The 20,370-nt window shown below is 55.4% G+C and overlaps 1 protein-coding gene across 1 annotated transcript; it reads right to left on the bottom strand.

Moving 5' to 3' along the window:
- Nucleotides 1-480: 480 nt before the first annotated feature.
- On the bottom strand, nt 481-18,915 carry ABHD13 (abhydrolase domain containing 13). Its single transcript, XM_055142642.1, has 2 exons — nt 18,783-18,915; nt 481-5,227 (listed from the first exon to the last, which is right to left on the bottom strand). Exon 2 carries the CDS (start codon nt 5,206-5,208, stop codon nt 4,195-4,197), a length of 1,014 nt encoding a protein of 337 aa, XP_054998617.1. The 5' UTR covers nt 5,209-5,227; nt 18,783-18,915; the 3' UTR covers nt 481-4,194.
- Nucleotides 18,916-20,370: the final 1,455 nt, after the last annotated feature.

The following is a 20,370-nucleotide window of genomic DNA, read 5'->3' as shown; positions in this document are numbered from 1 at the left end:
AAATTTCTTCTAAACAAAGAAATGATCCAAACGCAGCCTTCCCTGGGAGTCGGGGTGCGGGTGTCCCGGGAAGGAGAGGCCTCGAGTGCTCCCCGCTCTGCAGGAAGGACGCTCTGTCGGCAGAGTCCCACCACCCCCGCTAGGACTCTTGTTAGAAAAAGCAAGGTCGGGAGTGAAGAGCAGTGAGCATCGGACCACGTCTTAATCACCCGAACCGTTAACTCAACAGCAACGGGGGAAGAGCAAGAGGAGAGGACGGCACCACGGGGCACGCTCAGACATTGGGCCACAGCTCAGACTCACTCACTCCCAGACTCACTGATTCACCCCACACTCTGGGGCGCACAGGGCCTTCAGACACAAAGTCTCTTTCGGTCGGAGTCAAATACACATGGGAGGAGAGTAGAGGGACGGAATGTAAGCCTAACTCCTACTTTTCGTCCACACCAGTGTTGCAGCGAACTCATCAATCAGTTTCAGTACAAATTCAGGAATTTTATTGAATCATTCAAGAAACATTAGTGTCCTATCATGTAACTTAGATGAATAGAAAATGAAAAAGACTGAATACAAACTATCTTAAGACATTAATCAAACTTTTAATGTATCAATTTATTGCAAATGTCAGTACAGAAAAATAGAAAGCATATTTTTAAAGAAATGTACTGTAAAAAAAAAAAAACCAAATGTTTGCTTGCCATGGTTAGCTACAATGTAACATTCAAATTTGAGTTATAAAATTCTATTACTGCTTCAAATAAAATATGGCAAATAACAAAAATATGATTTACATTATGAAATTGGCTTAATTTATCCTGAACATACTTGAATATGTTGAAAATAACTTAAATTTTCAGTATATGCTGTACTGACAAATTGTTATAAATTATGTTAAAACACACTCATCCCTGTTACATATGTATATATGGCACTTTTTGTAAAAAGTGTCTTATACTGGTCCTATTTTTAAAACTACACTTTAAAGATATAAAATATAAATGGAGGTATATTTGTGCCATTTGGCAAAATGTGTTGACTACTACTAGGATGAATGCATTTATTTTTGCCATACAAATGAATATATTATTTCTGATTTGCTAAGATATATGCATATATGGCAATATAAATAAACAGAAGTACTTTTCTATTTTTCCCCTATTAATTTAAAAAATAGATGTCTGTGCTCTGTCATTTCCAACTTTACCTGAGTGACATGAAAATACATAACTTTTTAAGTGGATCATCTAAAAGCATTATCACTAATTTCTTCACAGTTTTATTTTTCACAATTGTTGTTAAACACAATAGAAAAAAAAAAGGGAGCAGAGGAAAGATCACAGAGAATTTCCTCTCACTCTTGGCCTGATTAAAAAAGGTTCTGTGACACGGGCTTCAAAAGTTCACCTTCATGATCCCGTTGCCTCGAGGAAGTGACCCCTCACTGCGCGGCTGAACTTGCAGGTAACTGGTAGAAAATGGACTATGGCCTTTGTGTCCCCAGTCCACCAGGTAAGCCTACTCCCGCCGCTGCCAAACCTCACAGATGTAAGAAACAAACATGAAACAGAACTGAAAGCGCCCAGGGGCCTGGGTGTCCGTTGGGGTTACAACAGGAAGTACCAATCGCAACGTGAGCAGCCGGGAGAGGAACTAGAGGTGGAGTCCGTCCTGCCGCTACCCACTGTCTGCAGAGCACCCTGAAAACAGACTCAGGCTGCCTGGTGACAAAATCCGGAGAGCGGCTTTAATCAAAACACCGAGTTGTACAGTGGAGGCCTGCAGAAGCCCAGGGAGCAGCCAGGCCGAGAGCCCAAGCTAGGTCCAGCTTGGGCCGTTTTCTCAGGACACTGAAGAATCTGTCACGCTTCCCTTCCTACCCGCTCCTGTTAGTATTACCCATATTTTCCGATAAACCTTTCTCGAGTCTTTTACTGCCACCTCCCTCTCCAATGGGCCTTAAAGGAACGGCTGCCGTGCCTGAACTCGCGGGAGGGTTTCCAAGCCTCAGTTACTGACTCGCAAGATCCACTCCTGACTCCTCCAGGTGGGCCTGAAAGCGGCAGAGGTCTCCACACGGCCCGGACACGCGTACCCCGCTCCAGGAGGGGGCCGCGGGCACGAAGGATTCATCAGGAACCCATGGTGCCGCCACAACATAAATGTTCTTCCTGGACCCCCGACCCCTCCCCCTGCCAGGGCACGGTCTCACACACGGGGCAGGAGGCCTCCAGGGGCTCCGCCCCCGCGGCCAGAAGGGGCCTTCGGGGGACACAAGGACGGGGCCACTTCTGAGCTCAAGGTGGAGGGGAAAAGCTGCCTCTGAAACTGGAGTCTGAGTCAAGAAACACAAAAACAAACACTGACGAGTGCCGGGCTCTGAGCTCACCCCGGGGCGTGTCCGCTGGCAGGACCCTCCTCTCGGGATGGCAGGAGCCCACCCAGCAACGGGGCCTCGGGCTGCTGGCGAAACCCACGGCATTTTTTTCTAATACGTCACTGCTGAAGACTCCACACGGCAATGATGGACAAGGTGAAAGTGGCCTTGAGTCTGTATAGAAAATACGCCTCTCATGATATGTATCGCCAATGTTTTTTCAAAAGCAAGACTTTTTTTTTCAAATATTATAACAAAACGGTATCCTTTATAAATCATACTTGCTTTAGTTTTTTTTTTCTAAATACTGACATAAAGTGAATGAAAACAATGTTATTTGGCAAAAGTACTTCTAGCCCTATCTTCATGGAAAGGTTGTAAATTAAGGTCACGTTTACTGACCTATTATTTTTCTGCTCTAACTGCTTATACAAAGCTAATATGGCCAAAATATTCAAAATATTATATGTTATAAGCTGACTTAAGATATAAAGCTCAATTACATCTAATTTTTGAGGACAGGTCGAAACAACTTAGCACAATTATGCCTTATAGTTTATATATAGATATTTTTTAATTTTTTTAAGGTAAAACCTGCAAGTTTGAAAGAGGCTCTTCCTTTTATCAGTAAGGGCTTTTGCCTCCTCTCCTACCTGCCTAAATACTACTCCCCTTCCAGTCAGTTCAAAGTGGCCTTAGATTCTACAAGACAAGCTCGAGAGCTTCTTCACCCCACAATCCTGCGTCTGGAAGACAGGGAGCATCTCCCAAACTGTCTCCTGACACAGGAATCTAGTTCACAGCAACTAAAACATTAAACCAAAGAACATAGTTCTTTATGCTTTTGTAACTTTTATTTTCAGAAAATCCAATCAATGTGTCTTGGCTTCAGTGATTTAGATATACCTAAATACTGGGACTTAAAAATCAAGCGAGGGAATCCGTGTAAAATAGTATGTACAATCATGTTCTGAGAATACGTCCTAATCTTAGACAAGTGCTAATCTCCATTGTGATCGCTAGTAATGGGTTGGCTGTCGACTTACAAAACTGACAGAAGCTAAAATTCTCTTTGCCACCAAAATTACAAATGTTAAAAAGTTCAAATATGCACATTAAAGCTGCAATAAAGTTCTACATTTTTGTGTTCACGTGCCACGATCCAGACTGTGCCTACCAAAGCGGGGTCCATCTCCACCGGAAACGGGGCCCCCTTTGTAAGAAAGAGCTGGAGCTCAGCACTCACCAGGGCGAATTTCGAATGGCAACTTGCACACGGGCCTCAGTTTTACTTCTTGCCGAAACAAAATAATTGACATAAAAATAGATAGAACCCAGGTTACCATGTACATTGGTAAATAACCAGCGCTATTTACACTAAAAACATTGCATTGCATAATTCAAGGAATAAAATACCATCATGCACTTCGTTTTAACTTTAAGGTGAAAATGCAGTTACACAACTAAGTTTGCTAATCATGATTGTCCCCGTGTATATGAAAGAATAATAACCAAAAGTTCCTGTTTATGAGTTTCCTTCCACGCCCAGCCATTAACCTAAGTGCCAAAGAGATAAACCACGTCGGCCGAAAGAAACACTTGGATAGAATCTGCTCTTATATTGGCAACTAAACAAGGATAAGGATACGCAACACCCCGGAAAGCCCGATGGAAACGTGTAAAATAATCCCAAGAAAGCAAGTCCTCGAAATGTAAAAAACTATTTGGATCATCGTCGAGGAGTGGAGAGTCCTTGCCGCGTCCGACCGTCACGCTCAGACAAGCACCCCTGCCAAGGGGACACTCCTGGCCCCGGGGCGTCAGATGATGGTCACGCTGGAGGACGTCTTGGCCATCTCCTCGGGGGAGTGGCTCTTGACCACCTCTCGGATGAACTGCTCGAGGGCAGTGAAGTAGCCCTGGCACTGCCAGGTGTCGTTGTGCGTGCCCTCCGGGAAGATGGCCAGTCGCTTAGTCCGGGAGGGCGAGAGCTCGTAGAGCTGCTTCATCATCACGGGCGGGATGAGCTGGTCCGAGAGCCCTGAGACGAACAGGGACGGCATCCTGCACTGGGACACCTTCCGGTACGACAGGAACTTGTTCTTGTAGCACCACAGCGGCAGGTACCGCACGGGGAAGAAGGAGAACAAAGTGCTGGCCATGTGCGGGATGCTGAGGAACGTGTTCTCCACCACCACGGCGGAGATCCTGTGGGCGTTCTCGGAGGCCAGGTGGATGGCCACGGCGCCGCCCAGCGAGCGGCCGAACAGGATGATCTTAGTCTTGTCGAGGTCAGGCCTCGTCATCACGTAGTCCAGCACGGCCTCGGAGTCCAGGTAGAGCCCCTCCTCGCTGGCCTCCCCCTCGCTTTTGCCGTAGCCCCGGTAGTCGACCAGCAAGAGGTTGACCTTGAGGTTCACCAGCATGAGCAGGGCGTTGGGAAGGCGGTGCCCGATGTTGCCCGCGTTGCCGTGGAAGTAGATGATGGTGGGCGAGTAGGGGGAGTTGTCGCCCGTGTACCTGAGGAGGATCAGGTTCAGGCGCACGCCGTCTTTGGCTCTGATGAAGACGTTCTCGTGGGGCACACCCGTGGGCATGGGGACGTAGAGGCGCGAGGAGGACGGCTGCTCCGGGAAGTAGAGCAGCACGTCCTGGAACTTGTACAGGATGCCTGCCACCGAGACGAGGATCAGCAGCAGCAGGAGGACGCCCCCGTACAGGTGGAACGTCACGATCAGGGGCAGCAGGGAGATGCGGCAGACGCCCCACGACCACGAGGCCACGGCCAGCAGCCACCGCTCCACGACGCTCCACAGCACCCAGGGCTTCTCCATGGCAGCTCTCCGGGGAGTCCTGCGGGGAGAGAGAGTGTCAGTGACCCCACCGGCATCAGGGCAGCCGCCCCGCGCCCTCTCCCCGTGGCACTCGTGGAACACGCACACCCGTCCACGACCAGCTTTCTGATCATATTTACTGCCAGGCTCGGGCTGCCCGTGTTTTTCAGCGGAGCTTGAACTGTTTTCACTTTCCTTGGATAACCCCCTAGGTGGAGAGATGACGCCTGTTCTCAGATTTCCCCTTGTGGCCACCAAGGCTCGGGGGCAGGGCCGTGCATCGGCTCTCGGCCCAGCCCTGACTGCAGACCACCCGTCTCCCCACTCCGGGCGTCCCGTCTCACCGTGGACATCTTGGTCCACCCAGGAACCCGTCTGCCTTCAGAGCTGATGGCGGGGTTCCTCCACTCCGGTTCACAGTTCGTGTAGACATTAACACCACAGCTGGTACTGCGACCCCACACGTCGGCAAGAGACACGGTTACCACCTGTCTCAAGCCCACTTCGCTTAGGAAAATGCTGTGAGGCCCACTCCATTCTCAAGAGCAAACATTCGCAGGCCCATGGACACACGGAGCCAATGGTCTATACACACACGCCTCCCGCCTGCTTTACACGGTCACTGCCTGGACCTGCTGGTCCCCGTGCAGTCTCTCCAGCTCTGTCCACTCCCCATCATGGACACGGGGGCGTTTCCTGACCGCTATAAAGTATGCTAACGGAACGTAGGGGGTGTATAGCTTCTTGAACTGTTTTCACTTTCCTTGGATAACTAACCCCCTAGGTGGAGAGCTGGTGACTGGGTATGGCAGTTTGATTTCTAAGGGTTTTGGTTTTGTTTTGGGGCCACACCCAGTGATGGACAGAGGGTGACTCCCGGAGGTGCTCAGGGGAGGACACAGGATGCCAGGGATCGAACCTGGGTCAACCAGGTGTAAGGCAAACGCCCTCCCCGCTGTACTATTGCTATGGCCCTATTTTCTAAATATTTAAGGAACACCATAGATGTGTGTGTGTGTATGTGTGTGTGTGTGTGTGTGTGTGTGTGTGTGTGTGTTGGTGTTTGAGTCACACCTGGTGATGTTCAGGGCTTACTCCTGGCTCTGCACTCAGAGATCACCCTTGGTGGGTTTGAGGGTCCGTATGTGGTGCCGGGAACTAAGTCCAGCAAGCACCCCGCCCACTGTCCGGTCTCTCCGGCCCCTCGCCATACTGGGGTCTCTAACGGTGACTACACCAGCGTACACCCCCAGCAGCAGAGGATGACACTGCCTGTGATCAGAGGTCCTGTCAAGCCTTTCATTGCTTCAGAGAAGCTCCAGCACCGTGATGCGGCACCTCACTGCTGTGACAGGCGTTTTCCTCATGACTGATGATGCTACAAAACCTTCAGTTATTTCTGTTTTGGGAACACAACTGGCGGTTCTCAGGGCAAGGCCCTGTGGGGCTCGGGAAACCATCGGGGGCTGGGGTGGGGCCTGGCCAGCTGTGCCCCCGGGGGCAAGGCCTGCCCACTCCACTCAGAGACCCACTGAACATCTCTCTGTATGTCTTCTTCGGGAAAAGTATAAACAAAAGTATTCAGATCTCCTGCTACTTCTTTAATCTCAACTTTTTCTTCTGCTATTAAGTTGCAGAGTTCTTTAAATATTTTGGATATTAACAGCTAGTAGTTACATGGTTTGCTCCCATTATGATATATTATAGTAAACAATATTCTCCTATTCAGTAGGCCATTGTTTTCACTGACAATTTTGATTGCTGTGTATAAACTTTTCAATTTGATGTCACTGTGCTTATCTGCTTGCTTTTGCTCTTAGTTTACTGCATTGGGGGGGGGGGGTCACCATTCAAGGAGCTTAATATCTCTGGCCGCTTCCAGCTGTACGAGGGTTTTGGGTCCATCTTGAGCTCAGTTTTGTGCACGGCAGAAGGCACAGGCCAGTTTTGCCAACACCCTTCTCTCTCTCACCAACCCTCGGTGTCACCCACCACGGGGCGGAGAGGGCCAGCTTCCCCTGGGCCGGGCCACTGATGTGGGTCCATGTTGTAGTCTGCGCCCCGGGCTGGCGCTCGCTCCCAAAGCTACTCTGACATTTGGGATTTTCTGTGTGTCCGCAGAGACGGTGGGTTTCACCGGCCAGTGCCACTGGGGCTGCTCTGAGCCTCAACTCGGCCCGTGGGAGGCCTTCTGGCAACGGGAGTGCACCAGCCCACGAGAACGGGACACCTGTCCATTGGTGCTCTCTCGAGGTGCCGCTGCCAGCGAGCAGGCTCTGGGGCCCCGTCACGTCCCTTCGATCCCTTGGCACTTGGTTGTGAATAGTGGACAGCTGTTTCCCTCATTTCTGCCTGGCTGCATTCCCGCCAGATACTCATCTGCCGATTTTACACGCTGCGACTCTGCTACGGAGCCCGGCAAACTCAAGGAAAACCTGGCTGGCTTAAGTACCAGTGCACAGACTTCCACCTACCAAGGGCAATCCAACATAATCCCTTGCTAATTTTCTTGTGTGCATGTGCGTATAAAATAGGAAAAGTGCAATTAAACACATAGAGCTCTAAAGGAAGAGATCTATTTTCCTTTCTACCAAAAGTTTATCATGACCGAACTATTTTTATAGGTGATTAAGAAGAAACTTTGGGTGGTTATTTTAAGATAAGCACAATCTTCCCCATGGCCCTTATCACGGCTCAGTGCCTGGGAATCAACTCTGACCCGACACTGCATGGGCAAGTGTGAGAGAGACACGGGAGCCCTTCCTGCTTAGGGACAAAGGCGGAAACAGCGGACAGAGAAAAGGAACCCTAGTCACTCAAGCATGGGACCGAGAGGGCAGGACAGACAGACGGAGTCTGTGCTCGTGATTTGATCCCTGCTACCAGAGGGCCCCCAGGCACCGCGGGGCCAGGTCAGGAAGCCCCTGGACACCTGCCCCAGTAGTCCCCGGCCCCCCAGGCTGGCAGCGCCCTCTGCAGGCCCTCACCCTCGAGTCTGAACCTGCGGAAGGTGACCAGGGAACGCTTATTCCCCCAAAGTAACTCATAAAATGTAGAGAATCAAACTCTTTTATCACCTCAAAAAGCAAGCACGCTGTCCTAGAAGCAACAGAGGCAGGAGACTGACTTTTCTCAGAGAGCACCTGCTTACATTTTTTACTGTTTTCAAAACATTAAATTCTTTTAAATCATCCCCTCGGAAGGGATGGGCTCCAGCTTCCCTCCCCGCCCCGAGCAGTGCTCCCGGCGGCCGAAGACCACCGGAACCTAGCCACAGCCATGCTCAAGGACCCTCTCCACATGTTCAGACAAGCCTCACGCATGAAGGTACCGGCAGAGGAACTCAGGTGTGTGTAATCCCATCAACGGCCAACATCCAGAGACTTAAAAGCAAGCTCCCAGAAGCGATATCTTAGAACCTACTTCTCCCTCTGGGAGAAACTGGCAAGCTTCTGAGAGTTTCCTGCCCACATGGGACAGCCTTGCAAGCTTCCCATGGTGTATCCATATGCCAAAGCCAGTAACAAGCTGGATCTCATTCCCCTGACCCTGAAAGAGCCTCCTATGAGGCATCCTTGGTAAGGCTGAGTAGAGAGAGGCTTCTGAAATCTCAGGGATAGGACGAATGAAGAGGTTACTGAGACCGCTCAAGAAATTCGACGATCAACGGGATTTCGTGATCGTGACTCACAAATCAAACAAGCTTAAGGTTATTGTTTTGTTTGTATGTTATTCTTAAATTTAAAATTGGGTCACAGAAAGAGTTCATCAGACTGAGTTGCGGTCTCTGCCAGAGAGAGGCCTGGGGCAGACCCCCCAGCACTGCACGGACCCCCAAGGGCCAGCAGGAGCAAGCTCTGAGAACAGAGTCAGGAGTGACCCCTGGACACTGCTGGTGTGGCCCATAGGCCAGAAAGATAGTACTTAAAAAGGATAATGGTCACTTTTGATTTCTTTTTAAAATACATCACAAGCTAGAAAGGTGATCTCAGACTTAAACACTAAGAAAATTCATAAAACCCAATTTCTTTCATTGCTGATAAAGACCGTAAATTAGATCCCAGCTTCGTGAACTGTGAGGGTTATAACACGGAATCATGTAACTTTTTTAAAGAAAAAATTAAAACCTTTTTAAAATCCGACCCAGATTTAGTCTCCAGCAGGTTCCTGAGCGCAAAGCCAGGAGTAACTCCTGGATGGCTGGGCGGGACCCCGCCCCAGCCCACGGCAGCTTCCAGGGCTGGAGAGAACACGGGGCTTCCCGCCTTGCCTTGGCCGTGCTCGGCGACACCTGACCCCCGAGGGACAGCCGGGAGTGGCTCAAAAACACAACACACAGCCCGGATATTTCGTTTAGAATATTCATGCACATATATTGATACGTACTTACTACCATTAGCAGCAGATGTCTGATCTGTACGCCTGTTTTGTATACTGTGAGCATGTCTGGGGTGAAAGTGGGAAACGTGCAGGCAGCCCGAGTCACGACCTGACGACTCTGCATTCCCTGCTATTCCGGCAAGGCGTTTCAGTGAGCCACTAGCCATCCTCTCGTAGCTGGATTCCTGTTGCAGTGACTCTCATGGACGTGCCCGGGCAGCACGATCCTCCCCCAAGAGCCTGGGGAACCAACAGTGCCACCCAGTTGCCGCCAGTCTGACTGCAGTGAAAGCAGGTGGCCCCGCTTGGGTGCTGGCCACCTCCGGCCAGGGAGAGGCGGGGCTGCAGCAGGCTACAGTGCTCAGATCCACACTCGCCCGGGTCAGTTGTCAGTGGGGCGGGGGTCAGTGCTCAGGGTCTGACTCTGGGCTCTGCGCTCAGCTCTGACTCCTGCAGTGACCACAGGACTGTAGGGGGAGCCAGGGATTAAGCGGAGGTCGGCCGCGGGCAAGGGCAGGGCCCTACCCTTCACAATCTCCCCGGCCCCCAGTTTCTGCTTTTTAAAAAGCGGGATCTGAATTGTCTCCACTTACTGGTGCAAGTTATACTGGGGCAGTCTGAGAGAAAATAAAAACCAACGCCAACGTCACATTTACACAACCACACATCCTGTGGGGGGAGCCAGGGAGATGGGGTGCCAGGGGCACCAGCCTTACCTGCGCGAGGCCTGAACTGCACCCCTGACACTGCGTGGCTCACCGTGCACCGCCAGGCGCCCATCTGGAAGCCCCCGAGGCACACGAGGAGGGCCTTGGTGGTGCCCGGAGCACTGCAGGGGCCTCTGCCCGCCTGGAACAAGCTATCACTGAAAACACCTCTGGAGTGAGCGACTCCGCCCTTCTTTCAACTGCAGCCCAATCAATTATTACAGAGGCGCTGAGAGATGAGTAATTCCAGCACTATTAATTTGGAGAGGTAGAGGAAAAAACCCACATTAAAATTCCATCATCCTGAATGTCTCTTTTACCACACATCTGATGAATAATTTTGAGTTTATCATTTATTTTCAGTCTGAAGTTTCTTTTCAGTGGAATGAGAAATCTAAAAATGCCTACATGTAAGGTTGGTCATAAGCACCAAATAACTAATTATATTAATAAATGTGCCGGAGCGATAGCACAGCGGGTAGGGCATTTGCCTTGCATGCGGCTAACCCGGGTTCAATTTCTCCGCCCTTCTCGGAGAGCCCGGCAAGCTACCAAGAGTATCCCGCCCACATGGCAGAGCCTGGCAAGCTCCCTGTGGTGTATTCGGTATGCCAAAACCAGTAACAACAAGTCTCACAATGGAGACGTTACTGGTGCCCACTCGAGCAAATCGATGAGCAACGGGAGGACAGTGATACAGTGATAATATTAATAAATGCCACAGAAATATTAACTTCATTCATTTGCTTTTTCTATTTCTAGCTTTATTATGTTCTTAACCATATGCTCTGCTTAAATTGCTATCAACATCAGAATTCACCAAACATTTGTAAGAAAAAAATAAAAAATTTGATTACACTATCTGATTATTTGATTAATTTATTTGATTATTTGATTAACTTATCTGATAGTCTAGACAAACAGAAGTTACTCACTTCTCAAACTAAAAAGAAAAATTCTTACAAAAAAACTGAATATAGGGCTGGAGAGATGGTTCAAGTTCTACAGCATCTTCCTGCATTCTGGAGTCCTCAGCGACTGCCATGTCCCAGCACCTCTGGTCTGGTCCCCAAAGAGAAAAAAAAAGCACTATTGAAACACCACGTAAAATACTGTAAAGCTCCTAGGGAACAAGAGACGTTCTGAAAGTCAAACCACTTGTACACACACAACAGACACAGATACTCATCCAAATAAACTACAGTTAAGTTTTTTATTACTCTAAATTTGGAAATATTTTAAGATTCTTTAATTTGTAACCCTACTAAACTCCAGTATTTAAGGAAGCTGGACCTTCTTGCCTTTCCACTGAGACCCAAGCTCCTGGGCGGTCTGTGCTGCATGTTCTAGACACGGTCAAAGCGAGCAGTCCAGCAGCACTCCTCTCTCCGGAGGCCAGCACGGGATGCCCGGGAAGGGAGCCGAGGAACAGCGGCCACGAGCCGCCTGGAGAAACGGGTCACGCTGCAGCTCTTCCTGCAGGACGCAAGGGGGCTCCTGCCAGGCCCGGGAAGGTGCGTGTCCCGAGAGCTTCCACGCCGGTTAGTGACACCCCTGGCCCAGCGGCCGTGGTCCCCAAACCCAATTTGCTAGCAAGTCTTGCTCCCGAATCTAACCTATCCCGTGCTCTTAAGGAACCGCACCAAGGAGCTTCAGTCTAGGACGGGCTCTGACTGCGCTGCTGAAGCCCCCGCACAGTGGGATCCTGAAAGGCCTGCTGGGCGGGGCCCGGCCTCAGGCTCCGGTGTCAGGGCCGGGCTGCAGGTGAGGGTGAAGGGTGCCCGAGCCTCTGGGCAGGACCGACCTCTGCCGGCACCCGGCCCCCCGGTACAAGCCGAGAGCACGCCCAGGGTCTGCAGGGAAAGGAAGGTCCTGCCCGTATCCCAGCGTCCCCACAGTGACGGGAACGGCGAGTCCCGCCTGCTGCGGGCATGGAGCCACCCCGCCACCTTCCCGACTCAGGTGGCCCCCGAGGTGTCACCCGAATCCTGGGCTTGAACCCCGGTGCTCTCACCGCAGCTCCCCGTCCACGGGCTGAACCCGCCATCACTCCCCAGCTGCTTCCTGTCCGGAGTCAGCCGCTCTCAGGATAGTCTCCCACTCGGGAGCACAGCCAGAGGCTTTCCCCGCCGCCCAGCCCCCACCCACCCCAGCCCCCACCCACCCCACGGGGGCAAACGGAGGCCCTCCCCACACCCCTTCTACCCACCGCCTTCTCCTGGGCGTTTCCTCACGCCTCACCCTGGCTCTGCATGAGTTACTCCCATTCTCCGTGGACCCCATCTCCCGCCTCACTGACACCCAAACTCCCCGAATACACACGCCCACGTTTCACCCAAAGCTGTGCATGTGCTGTCGATTATAAACAGAACAGTGCACCCGAGAACAAATACACCTTATTCCTTGGTTTCCCAAGACTTCTGCTTTGGTCTGGGGCCACACTCAGAGGGGCTCGGGGCCTCTCCAGGCTGAGCTCGGCATCACTCCTGGCGGGACCTGGGTATCACCTATGATGCAGGGACAGAACTCATCCAGCTGTGCTCAACACAAGCTGGCTTGTTCTACCTCTCCACGGAGAATCTTTCTCACACACACGCGCGCGCGCGCACACACACACACACACAAGCACACATATTTAATCCTAGGGCCTACTATCTAGTGACACAGTGACTCACAATTGAATGGTGCTGTCAGGGCGTCTAAAATGGGCACAGGCCTGAACCTGACCGTAGAGTCCAGGTGCCAAGTGATCCGTGCGTGTGTGCGGGGATGGCATGCAGAGACCTGCTGGCGCAGGAGCACTGCTCAGGGAGCAGCTGCAAGCACGAGCTCTTTCACCGTGGGAAGAGGGTTCTCAAGGGTCGGCGGCACCTTCCTGTGTCACTGCCGGGAGGGGCACGGGTGACCGAGCAGCCCGAGGGCATGGTGGGGAAGGGTCCCGTGGTGCGGGGGTAACCGTCAGGGCTCACCGCACCTCCTGCTGAGCCGAGGCAGAGCCTGACACGGACACGAGGCGTCCTGGCGGGCAGAGGGCAGCTGGGGCTGAGTGCAAAGCCCGCCACTCCCTCCCGCCCCAGGCGCCTCCCGCACGGCCCACCCGCTAGGCAGCTACCAGAACGACTGCGATAAACTGACACCTGCGGGGAGAGGGAGGCACGCCCAGTGGCCCCCTGGGATCACTCCTGAAAGGGCCCAGGGGCCACGCGCGGGGTGCTCAGGCCCAAGCCCAGGCTGGTGCGGGCGAGGTAAACGTCCCAGCCCCTGACGGTGGCTCTGGCCCCGAAACTGACATCCTAAAGGCTGGACTTAGGGTGGGCCTGAACACAGGCTGATATGAAGTTATGCCTGGCCTCAACTGAGCATGTGCAAGAGTACCATGCACACATGTGCATGCACACACACATGCACACACGCACACGCACATACACGAGCACATGGACACACATGCACATGGACACACACATGTGCACGCACATGGACATACACACACGTGCACACGGACACAGACACACACACACACAGAGCTGGACTCCAGCGCAGAAGCGGCTGGCCGGGGCTGGAGGACGGCAGTGCTCGGGCACTGCGTCACTGAAACGTGGACACGCAGGTCCCCGTGCTCAAGCAGTGGGCCAGCAGCCAGCAGGAAGCAGACCGGCCCCTGGAACTACACACCTATGCAGGCCCACTGAGTCACAGTGACGGCGGTGACCAGAGGAAGTACAACCGCCCTAAGCACAGTGAGAGGAACGAAGCCTGCCGCACCTCAGCCCTACCAGGCCGAGGCGAGACTCCACGCCAGGGTTAAGCATCCCTCTGACGTTCCACCGAACAGCTGTCGGTGCCACCTATTTTTATGCACGTAGCACACTTACTCACAGGAACCAGAGGCACTCAGGCATGATCTAAATAAGCACTCGGCAAGGACAGCGCAGGGGAAATCGGGGTGGTCGGACTGGGCAGACCTTGAGCTCCTCTCAGTCCTACATCTTCCTACCTCGGGCCTCCGGGTCCCGGGCCTCGGAGGTCAGCCCTCGAGCTGGGCCCGGGCACTGCCCCCGACACGCAGGGCCTCGGCCGGAGGGCGCAGGCAGGCCACGCTCTCGCTGGGGAAACGGGCGCTATTTTTAATTCGGCTCAGCCGAGGAGCACATGTCTCCCTGGCACCTGGTGTCACAACTGCATCCGGGAGGGCACGCAGCCCGGCCCAGGGCGGGGACGCTGGAGCCAAGGAGCCGTTTCCTCTCCTGGTGACACCCTCTCCACCGAGAGTCCACCAACGGATTCTACTCTTCCTTTCACTTCGTCCAGCTACTCCGAATTACCACGGCCCCCACGGCCTGGGCGTCAGGTTTAAGTGTCCCCGCCCCCATCCCCGCATCCACTGCACGGGCCGGCCCTGCTCCCCTGCTGGCCTCGAGGAGGCGCTTCTTCCCCTCTGGCACTGTGGTTCCCACCTGTTGCTGCAGGGCTTCACACATGACACGTTCCCACCTCGCAGCACCCCCTCCCCCCAGCTGCAGTTCCCTGGGCCCAGGCGGCAGCTTCCCACCGACCACCCGCTCTCCAGCTGCCTCCGCCTGCTTCCTTACACGCCACACGTGAGAACTGACACTCTGGGGGTCTCTCTCCCTCGACTAACCTCCCTCAGCACGAGCCCCTCCGCATCCACCCACATTTTACCTCTTGTCACGGGCAAGTGAGTTCCCTCTGCGGACGGGCACCAGTTCCCTTGCCCAGCCATGGATCCCTGGACGCCCGGCTGGCTCAGGTTTCCGCTACCTTGGGTCGTGCTGCAAACACAGAGGGGCAAAGTCTTTTCCCCGTTGTGTTTTGGGGCCCTGGGTATATCCCAAGGATATACTGGGCCTGTGGAAGACCGATTCCCAGCTTCAGGGGAAACGTTTACACTGGTTTTCAGAAAGGCCAGTGCAGTGACAGTTCTTCAGTCTTACACGTCTGACACAATCGCCCGGGGAAGAAAATGCCAACAGTGAGTCCATCTACAGTCACAAGACCGATACTAGTGTGACTTTTGTTTGGGGGCCACACCCAGTGATGCCCGGGGGTGACTTCCGGCTCTGCGCTCAGGAACCACTCCTGGCGGTGCTGGGGGGCCATAGGGGGTGCCAGGGATCGATCCCGGGCCAACCGCATCAAGGCAAACGCCCCCCCACTGCACTACTGCTCCGGCTCAGCACGTGTGATTTTTGAGAATTCATTACGAGTCAACACTTAGGAGAAACTGTCCAACGTGGCACACCAACATATTCCAGATGGACAATGTGTGTCACAAAATCAAGCACAGGCAAGACACACTCTAAGCAGGACAAAGGACTCTGGTGTACCAGAGCAGGAAAGTTGTGGCACGGGTTTCGGGTGGTGAAGGCAACTGGCACCGAGGAAGCTGAGAGCAGCGGGCACTGCACCGTCAGACACGACCTGAGAATGCTCGTCCCTCGGTAGCTCCGGGGCTGTGTCTGGGTCCCTTACGTACTCTACCTAAGCCCACCTGGAGAATGAACGCAGAAAGAATATGACGGATCATGTGCCTGTCTTCTGTTAAGGAGACAGAAAGAAGCCCATAAAAACGTATAACAATGCTGTGCTTCTATTTTTCCTAGTTGCTTTGCATAAGATGATAATACGTAATGGACTCACAAACTTTTTAAGAAGTAAAATCAAAAACCTCACAAACTTCCAGAACTTCTAACAACAATATTCCCTACGAAGTCGAAATAGGCAACAATTGTTTTGGATCATCAATAATTTTTAAAACTGTAACTGGGTTCTGGTACCAAATAGTTTGAAAACTTCTGTGCTACGCTGCGTGGCCACTCGGGTTCACTGTTGCACCAAGATGCGTCACTAGGTCCCCAGGGGCCACACACACACACACACACACACACACACACACACACACACACACACACACACACACCGGAGCACGGAGATTCGAAGGGCCCCCGGGTGCTCCCCCCACCGCGTGTGGGGGCCGGGCTGAGTTTCTGAGCACCCACATTCACACACACACACACACACACACACACACACACACACACACACACACACACACCGGAGCACGGAGATTCGAAGGGCCCCCGGGTGCTCCCCCCACCGCGTGTGGGGGCCGGGCTGAGTTTCTGAGCACCCACATTCACACACACACACACACACACACACACACACACACACACACACACACCGGAGCACGGAGATTCGAAGGGCCCCCGGGTGCTCCCCCCACCGCGTGTGGGGGCCGGGCTGAGTTTCTGAGCACCCACATTCCCCACAGGCTTGCGCCCGGCAGCCCCAGCCCAGCCCCTGTCGCAGGCGGCCCGGCCTTTGTGGTGGAACAGCATCTGGGGCTAGGAGGAGCCAGTCACACCCCAGATCGGAAACAGTTCTCCCAACTGCTCGGCTCTGCAGCGATTTTGACAAACCTCTAACACGCACTTCAGTGCTCTCCCAGACCGAGCAGCCAGAGGCTCGTCTTCAGGGAACCGCCGCAGGTCTGCGAGGCCCAGAGACAGCTGGAGGGCACGCGCGAGGCCCCGATTCCGGCCCCAGCAGCTCCCGCCTGGAACCAGCAGAGAAGGCAGGGGGAGATGCTGCAGGAGCCCAGAGCTGAGCACGCCCGAGGGGTGCGGGCGCAGGAGGGAGGCGGAGGCCGAGAGCACGGCGGGCAGGGCAGGAGCGGACCCCAGGCACGCCCACGGCGATGCTGCTGGACTCGAGCTGCTCTGTCCGGGCCAAGCGATGCACAGGGCCAGGCAGCCCAGGCTCACTCCGGAGGCAGTGCTCACTCGCGCAACTGTGTTCCCACCAGGCACTACGTGATCGAGAATGAAAACACAGAGCCCCGCACACGAAGAACCAAAGCCCCGCCGCAGGAGAGACCGTGCCCGTTACTGCCCGCGCCCGGCCGGGGACCCCGGCCACACACTCGGGCTCCGGGGGCAGAGACACCGCACTCTCAGGAAGCCAGGAAAGTCCCAAGGAAACGAGCCGCCCGCGCCTCTGCTTCCTAACCTCAGTCTCCCCACGGGCCTGAGACAGACTCTGCCCGAGTCTCCGAAAACCACCGGAGATGCTCTCACCTACCGGGACTCAGACCCGGTTCTCCAGGAGCGTCTCGCCGCAGCCCAGCCAAGGATGAAGACAAAGGCAAGGCCCTGGGCCACGGGCCGGCAGGTCTAAGGGCCCCGAGGTCGCAGGCAGGAGGATCAGTGAGGAGGTCAGGCAGGGAGCAGCGTCCTTCCCAGGGGCAGCCCTCGGGCCGGCCCGCAGCGCTGAGACAGCGCAGAATGAATGATCTATCTCCCCGAAGGGCGCCCGCGCCATCAATAATGAACAAGTGGGTATTAATTGTCCCCGGGGGATGAAGCCAACTGCCAGCGAGGAGGCGGTGCTCAGGGCTCCTGGCCACTAGGGCTGGACAGGCAGGTCTCCGCGAGTGGACACTTGCCTGCAGCGTGAAGGGGGCAGGAGGGGCAGAGGGTCCCCGGGGGGCCAGGCCCCGCGTGTGCCAGCACAGAAACACACGGGCAAGAAAACGGTTTGGAAAGCTGAGTCCAGGGGCACCGCCAAGGGCCGGTGGCAGGAGCCCGGGCGCCGGCAGCCCGCGGGGGACACTCAGAACTGCATGCCTTGGGAGACAGGGGAGCAGAATGGGCCGGGTTCTAGAACACGCGTGTACCCGAGAGTGCCCACAGGGCCCCGGGCTGCTGAGTTTGGGGTCTGGACGATCGATCGAGACTTTCAGACACGCCCAGTGCCCAGCAGGGACCTGGAAGCCCCCAACCAGACCAGGGGGAAGGTTCCCCGAGACGAAGGCGGAGGGCTGCGGGCCGGGCAGGTCCCCGCGCTGGACAGGCGCTGGCCGGCCGGCGAGGACGGACACTCCCGCCCGGCCTACCCCCAGCACGTTGACCCTCTGACCAGCGGCGCCAGCGGCGCTGGACTCAGACGAGGGTCCCTCTGCGAACACCCGCTCCCTCCCCGACCCGCGGGCCAGGGGCAGGCCGGGACGCAGCTGCCTGCGCGCCCAGGACTCCCGCACGGTGCTCCCGGACACACACGCGGCCGCTGCCCGCAGATGCAGTTCCAAGGCGGCCTCGCCTGCGCCCAGGCGGGCAGCGCCAGCCCGGGACGGGTCCGGGTCCGGGTCCGGGTCCGGGCCGGGTCCAGTCCGGGCGGCGCAGGGTCCGGCGGCCCGGAGGCCTCCCGCGGGGACGGGCGTCCCGGCTGTCCCGGCCCGGGAACTGCACGTAGCGCCGCGGGGGCGGGGAGGGCGCGCGCGTCCCGGCGGGGCAGCAGCGGGGCCCGGCCCCGACCACCGGGCTTCCCAGCTGACCGCCAGCCCCCCCGGGCCGGGGCCAGGGGCCAGGGGTCAGGGGCCAGGGGCCACACCCCCGCCCCCGGGCCGGCCTGTCCCGGCCTGTCCTGGCCTGTCGCGGGCGGGCGCCGCCGGCCGGGGTCGGCACTTACTCAGCGCCGCTCGCAGGCCGCGGGCTCGGGCGCGGGCGCCGCGCCGCCGCCGCCGCTCGTCATCGTCCTCCGGCCGCCCAGCGCCGCCGCCGCCGCCGCCGCCACGGCCCGGCCCGGCCCGGCCAGGCCCGCCGCTCCCGCCGCCGCCACTTCCGGCCCGCGCCGCCGCCGCCGCCGCCGCCGCCGCCGCCGCCGCACCTGCGCGCGCGCCCGCCGCACCGCGCATGTGCCGAGCCGCGCGCCCGCGACGGCGGCCGCGGGCGGACATGGGACCTGCGCGCGCGCGCGCCCGCGACGGCGGCCGCGGGCGGACACGGGACCTGTAGGCGCCTCCCGCCAGGGCCAGTTTCCTTTTCCCACGTTCTCCCTCCGCCCCAACCTCCCTGTCCGTTGTTGTGCCCGAATTTCAATTTCCCCAGTCGCGGAGAGCCCAAGTCCTCGCACGAGCATGCAAAAGCGAAGGACCTGGATCGCCCGCTGGAGCTCGGGTGCGAGTCGCACCCAACGCAGGGGAGTCTTGACCCCGACTCCGGCCGGACACAGGCGGTTTACAGAGGGCTCAGAGTCGAGCAAGCACGACGGCGACAGTGGTCGGGCGACAATTAATAGCCTCAGCGACAGTTGATGGTCCCCTTCTCTGCGGTTTCTGGTGCACTGGGGTCGACTGAGCCCACCTGCTGGGCCGGGAACCTCCCAGGTGGGGTCAGGACGGATCCACCTGCGGGAAGGTGTGCGAGATCTGAGCGTTGCAAGAGCTAGACCGCTCTTAAAGAAGGAGGGCACAGTCATCTTGATTTTGCAGATTGCCAAGGCCAGATCCAAGGCTAGCACCAGTAGGGCGCGGGCCAGTCCTAGTGACCGCTTGGGCTTGGCCCTCCGCCCCACCCCACCCGGTCCTGAGCGCGGTTACTGGCTGTTTCCTCCATCCAAATACGGTTCAGACTTTGTTCTCGGTACCTGATAAGTATGTACAGAGAATGTCCCAAGTGCATGTCTGTTTGTATGGATATGCCTATGTGCATGTTTGTATGTCTCTGTGTGCACGTAAATGTGACTGGTTACCAGATCAAGGGCTCAGGATCGAAGGGAGTCTCTTGTTAGGCTCCTGTTGAACACAGAACACCTTCTAGGTTCCTCCCTCTGAGGTAGGCCATGTTTTCACAAACTGATAATCACAGCGCTCACAACGAATAAATTTACTCTGTTAGCTAAATGCAAATGGAAACTTGGATTTTATCAACTTGGAGTTGGGTTTCACAGTTCAGAGATCTCTCTTGTTTCCTAATGCCAAGTGCCTTCTTTGATGCTGCCAGAATTCTCTGGTTGCCCATCAACCTGCCAATGAGCACAGACAAATGTCTTTTCCTAGAGTGGCAGGGGGAGCAGGGTCTCCAGAGAATACCGGTAATTAAGTTCAACTGTAGGTAATTACCAAAAAAATAATGTGGCTATACATCTCAGAGGACTGGAGCAATAGCACAGCAGGTAGGGCGTTTGCCTTGCATGCAGCTGACCCGGGTTCGATACCTCCGACCCTCTCGGAGAACCCAGCAAGCTACTGAGAATATCCTGCCCACACAGCAAAGCC

This window comes from Sorex araneus, chromosome 1, assembly GCF_027595985.1.
Source record: "Sorex araneus isolate mSorAra2 chromosome 1, mSorAra2.pri, whole genome shotgun sequence".
NCBI lineage: Eukaryota > Metazoa > Chordata > Mammalia > Eulipotyphla > Soricidae > Sorex > Sorex araneus.
Note: the sequence above shows the minus strand (reverse complement) of the source record. Positions and strands in the feature narration are given on the sequence as shown.

Excerpts from the sequence above, each read along its gene's own strand:
- ABHD13 (XM_055142642.1), bottom strand. The coding sequence starts at position 5,208 with ATGGAGAAGCCCTGGGTGCTGTGGAGCGTCGTGGAGCGGTGGCTGCTG.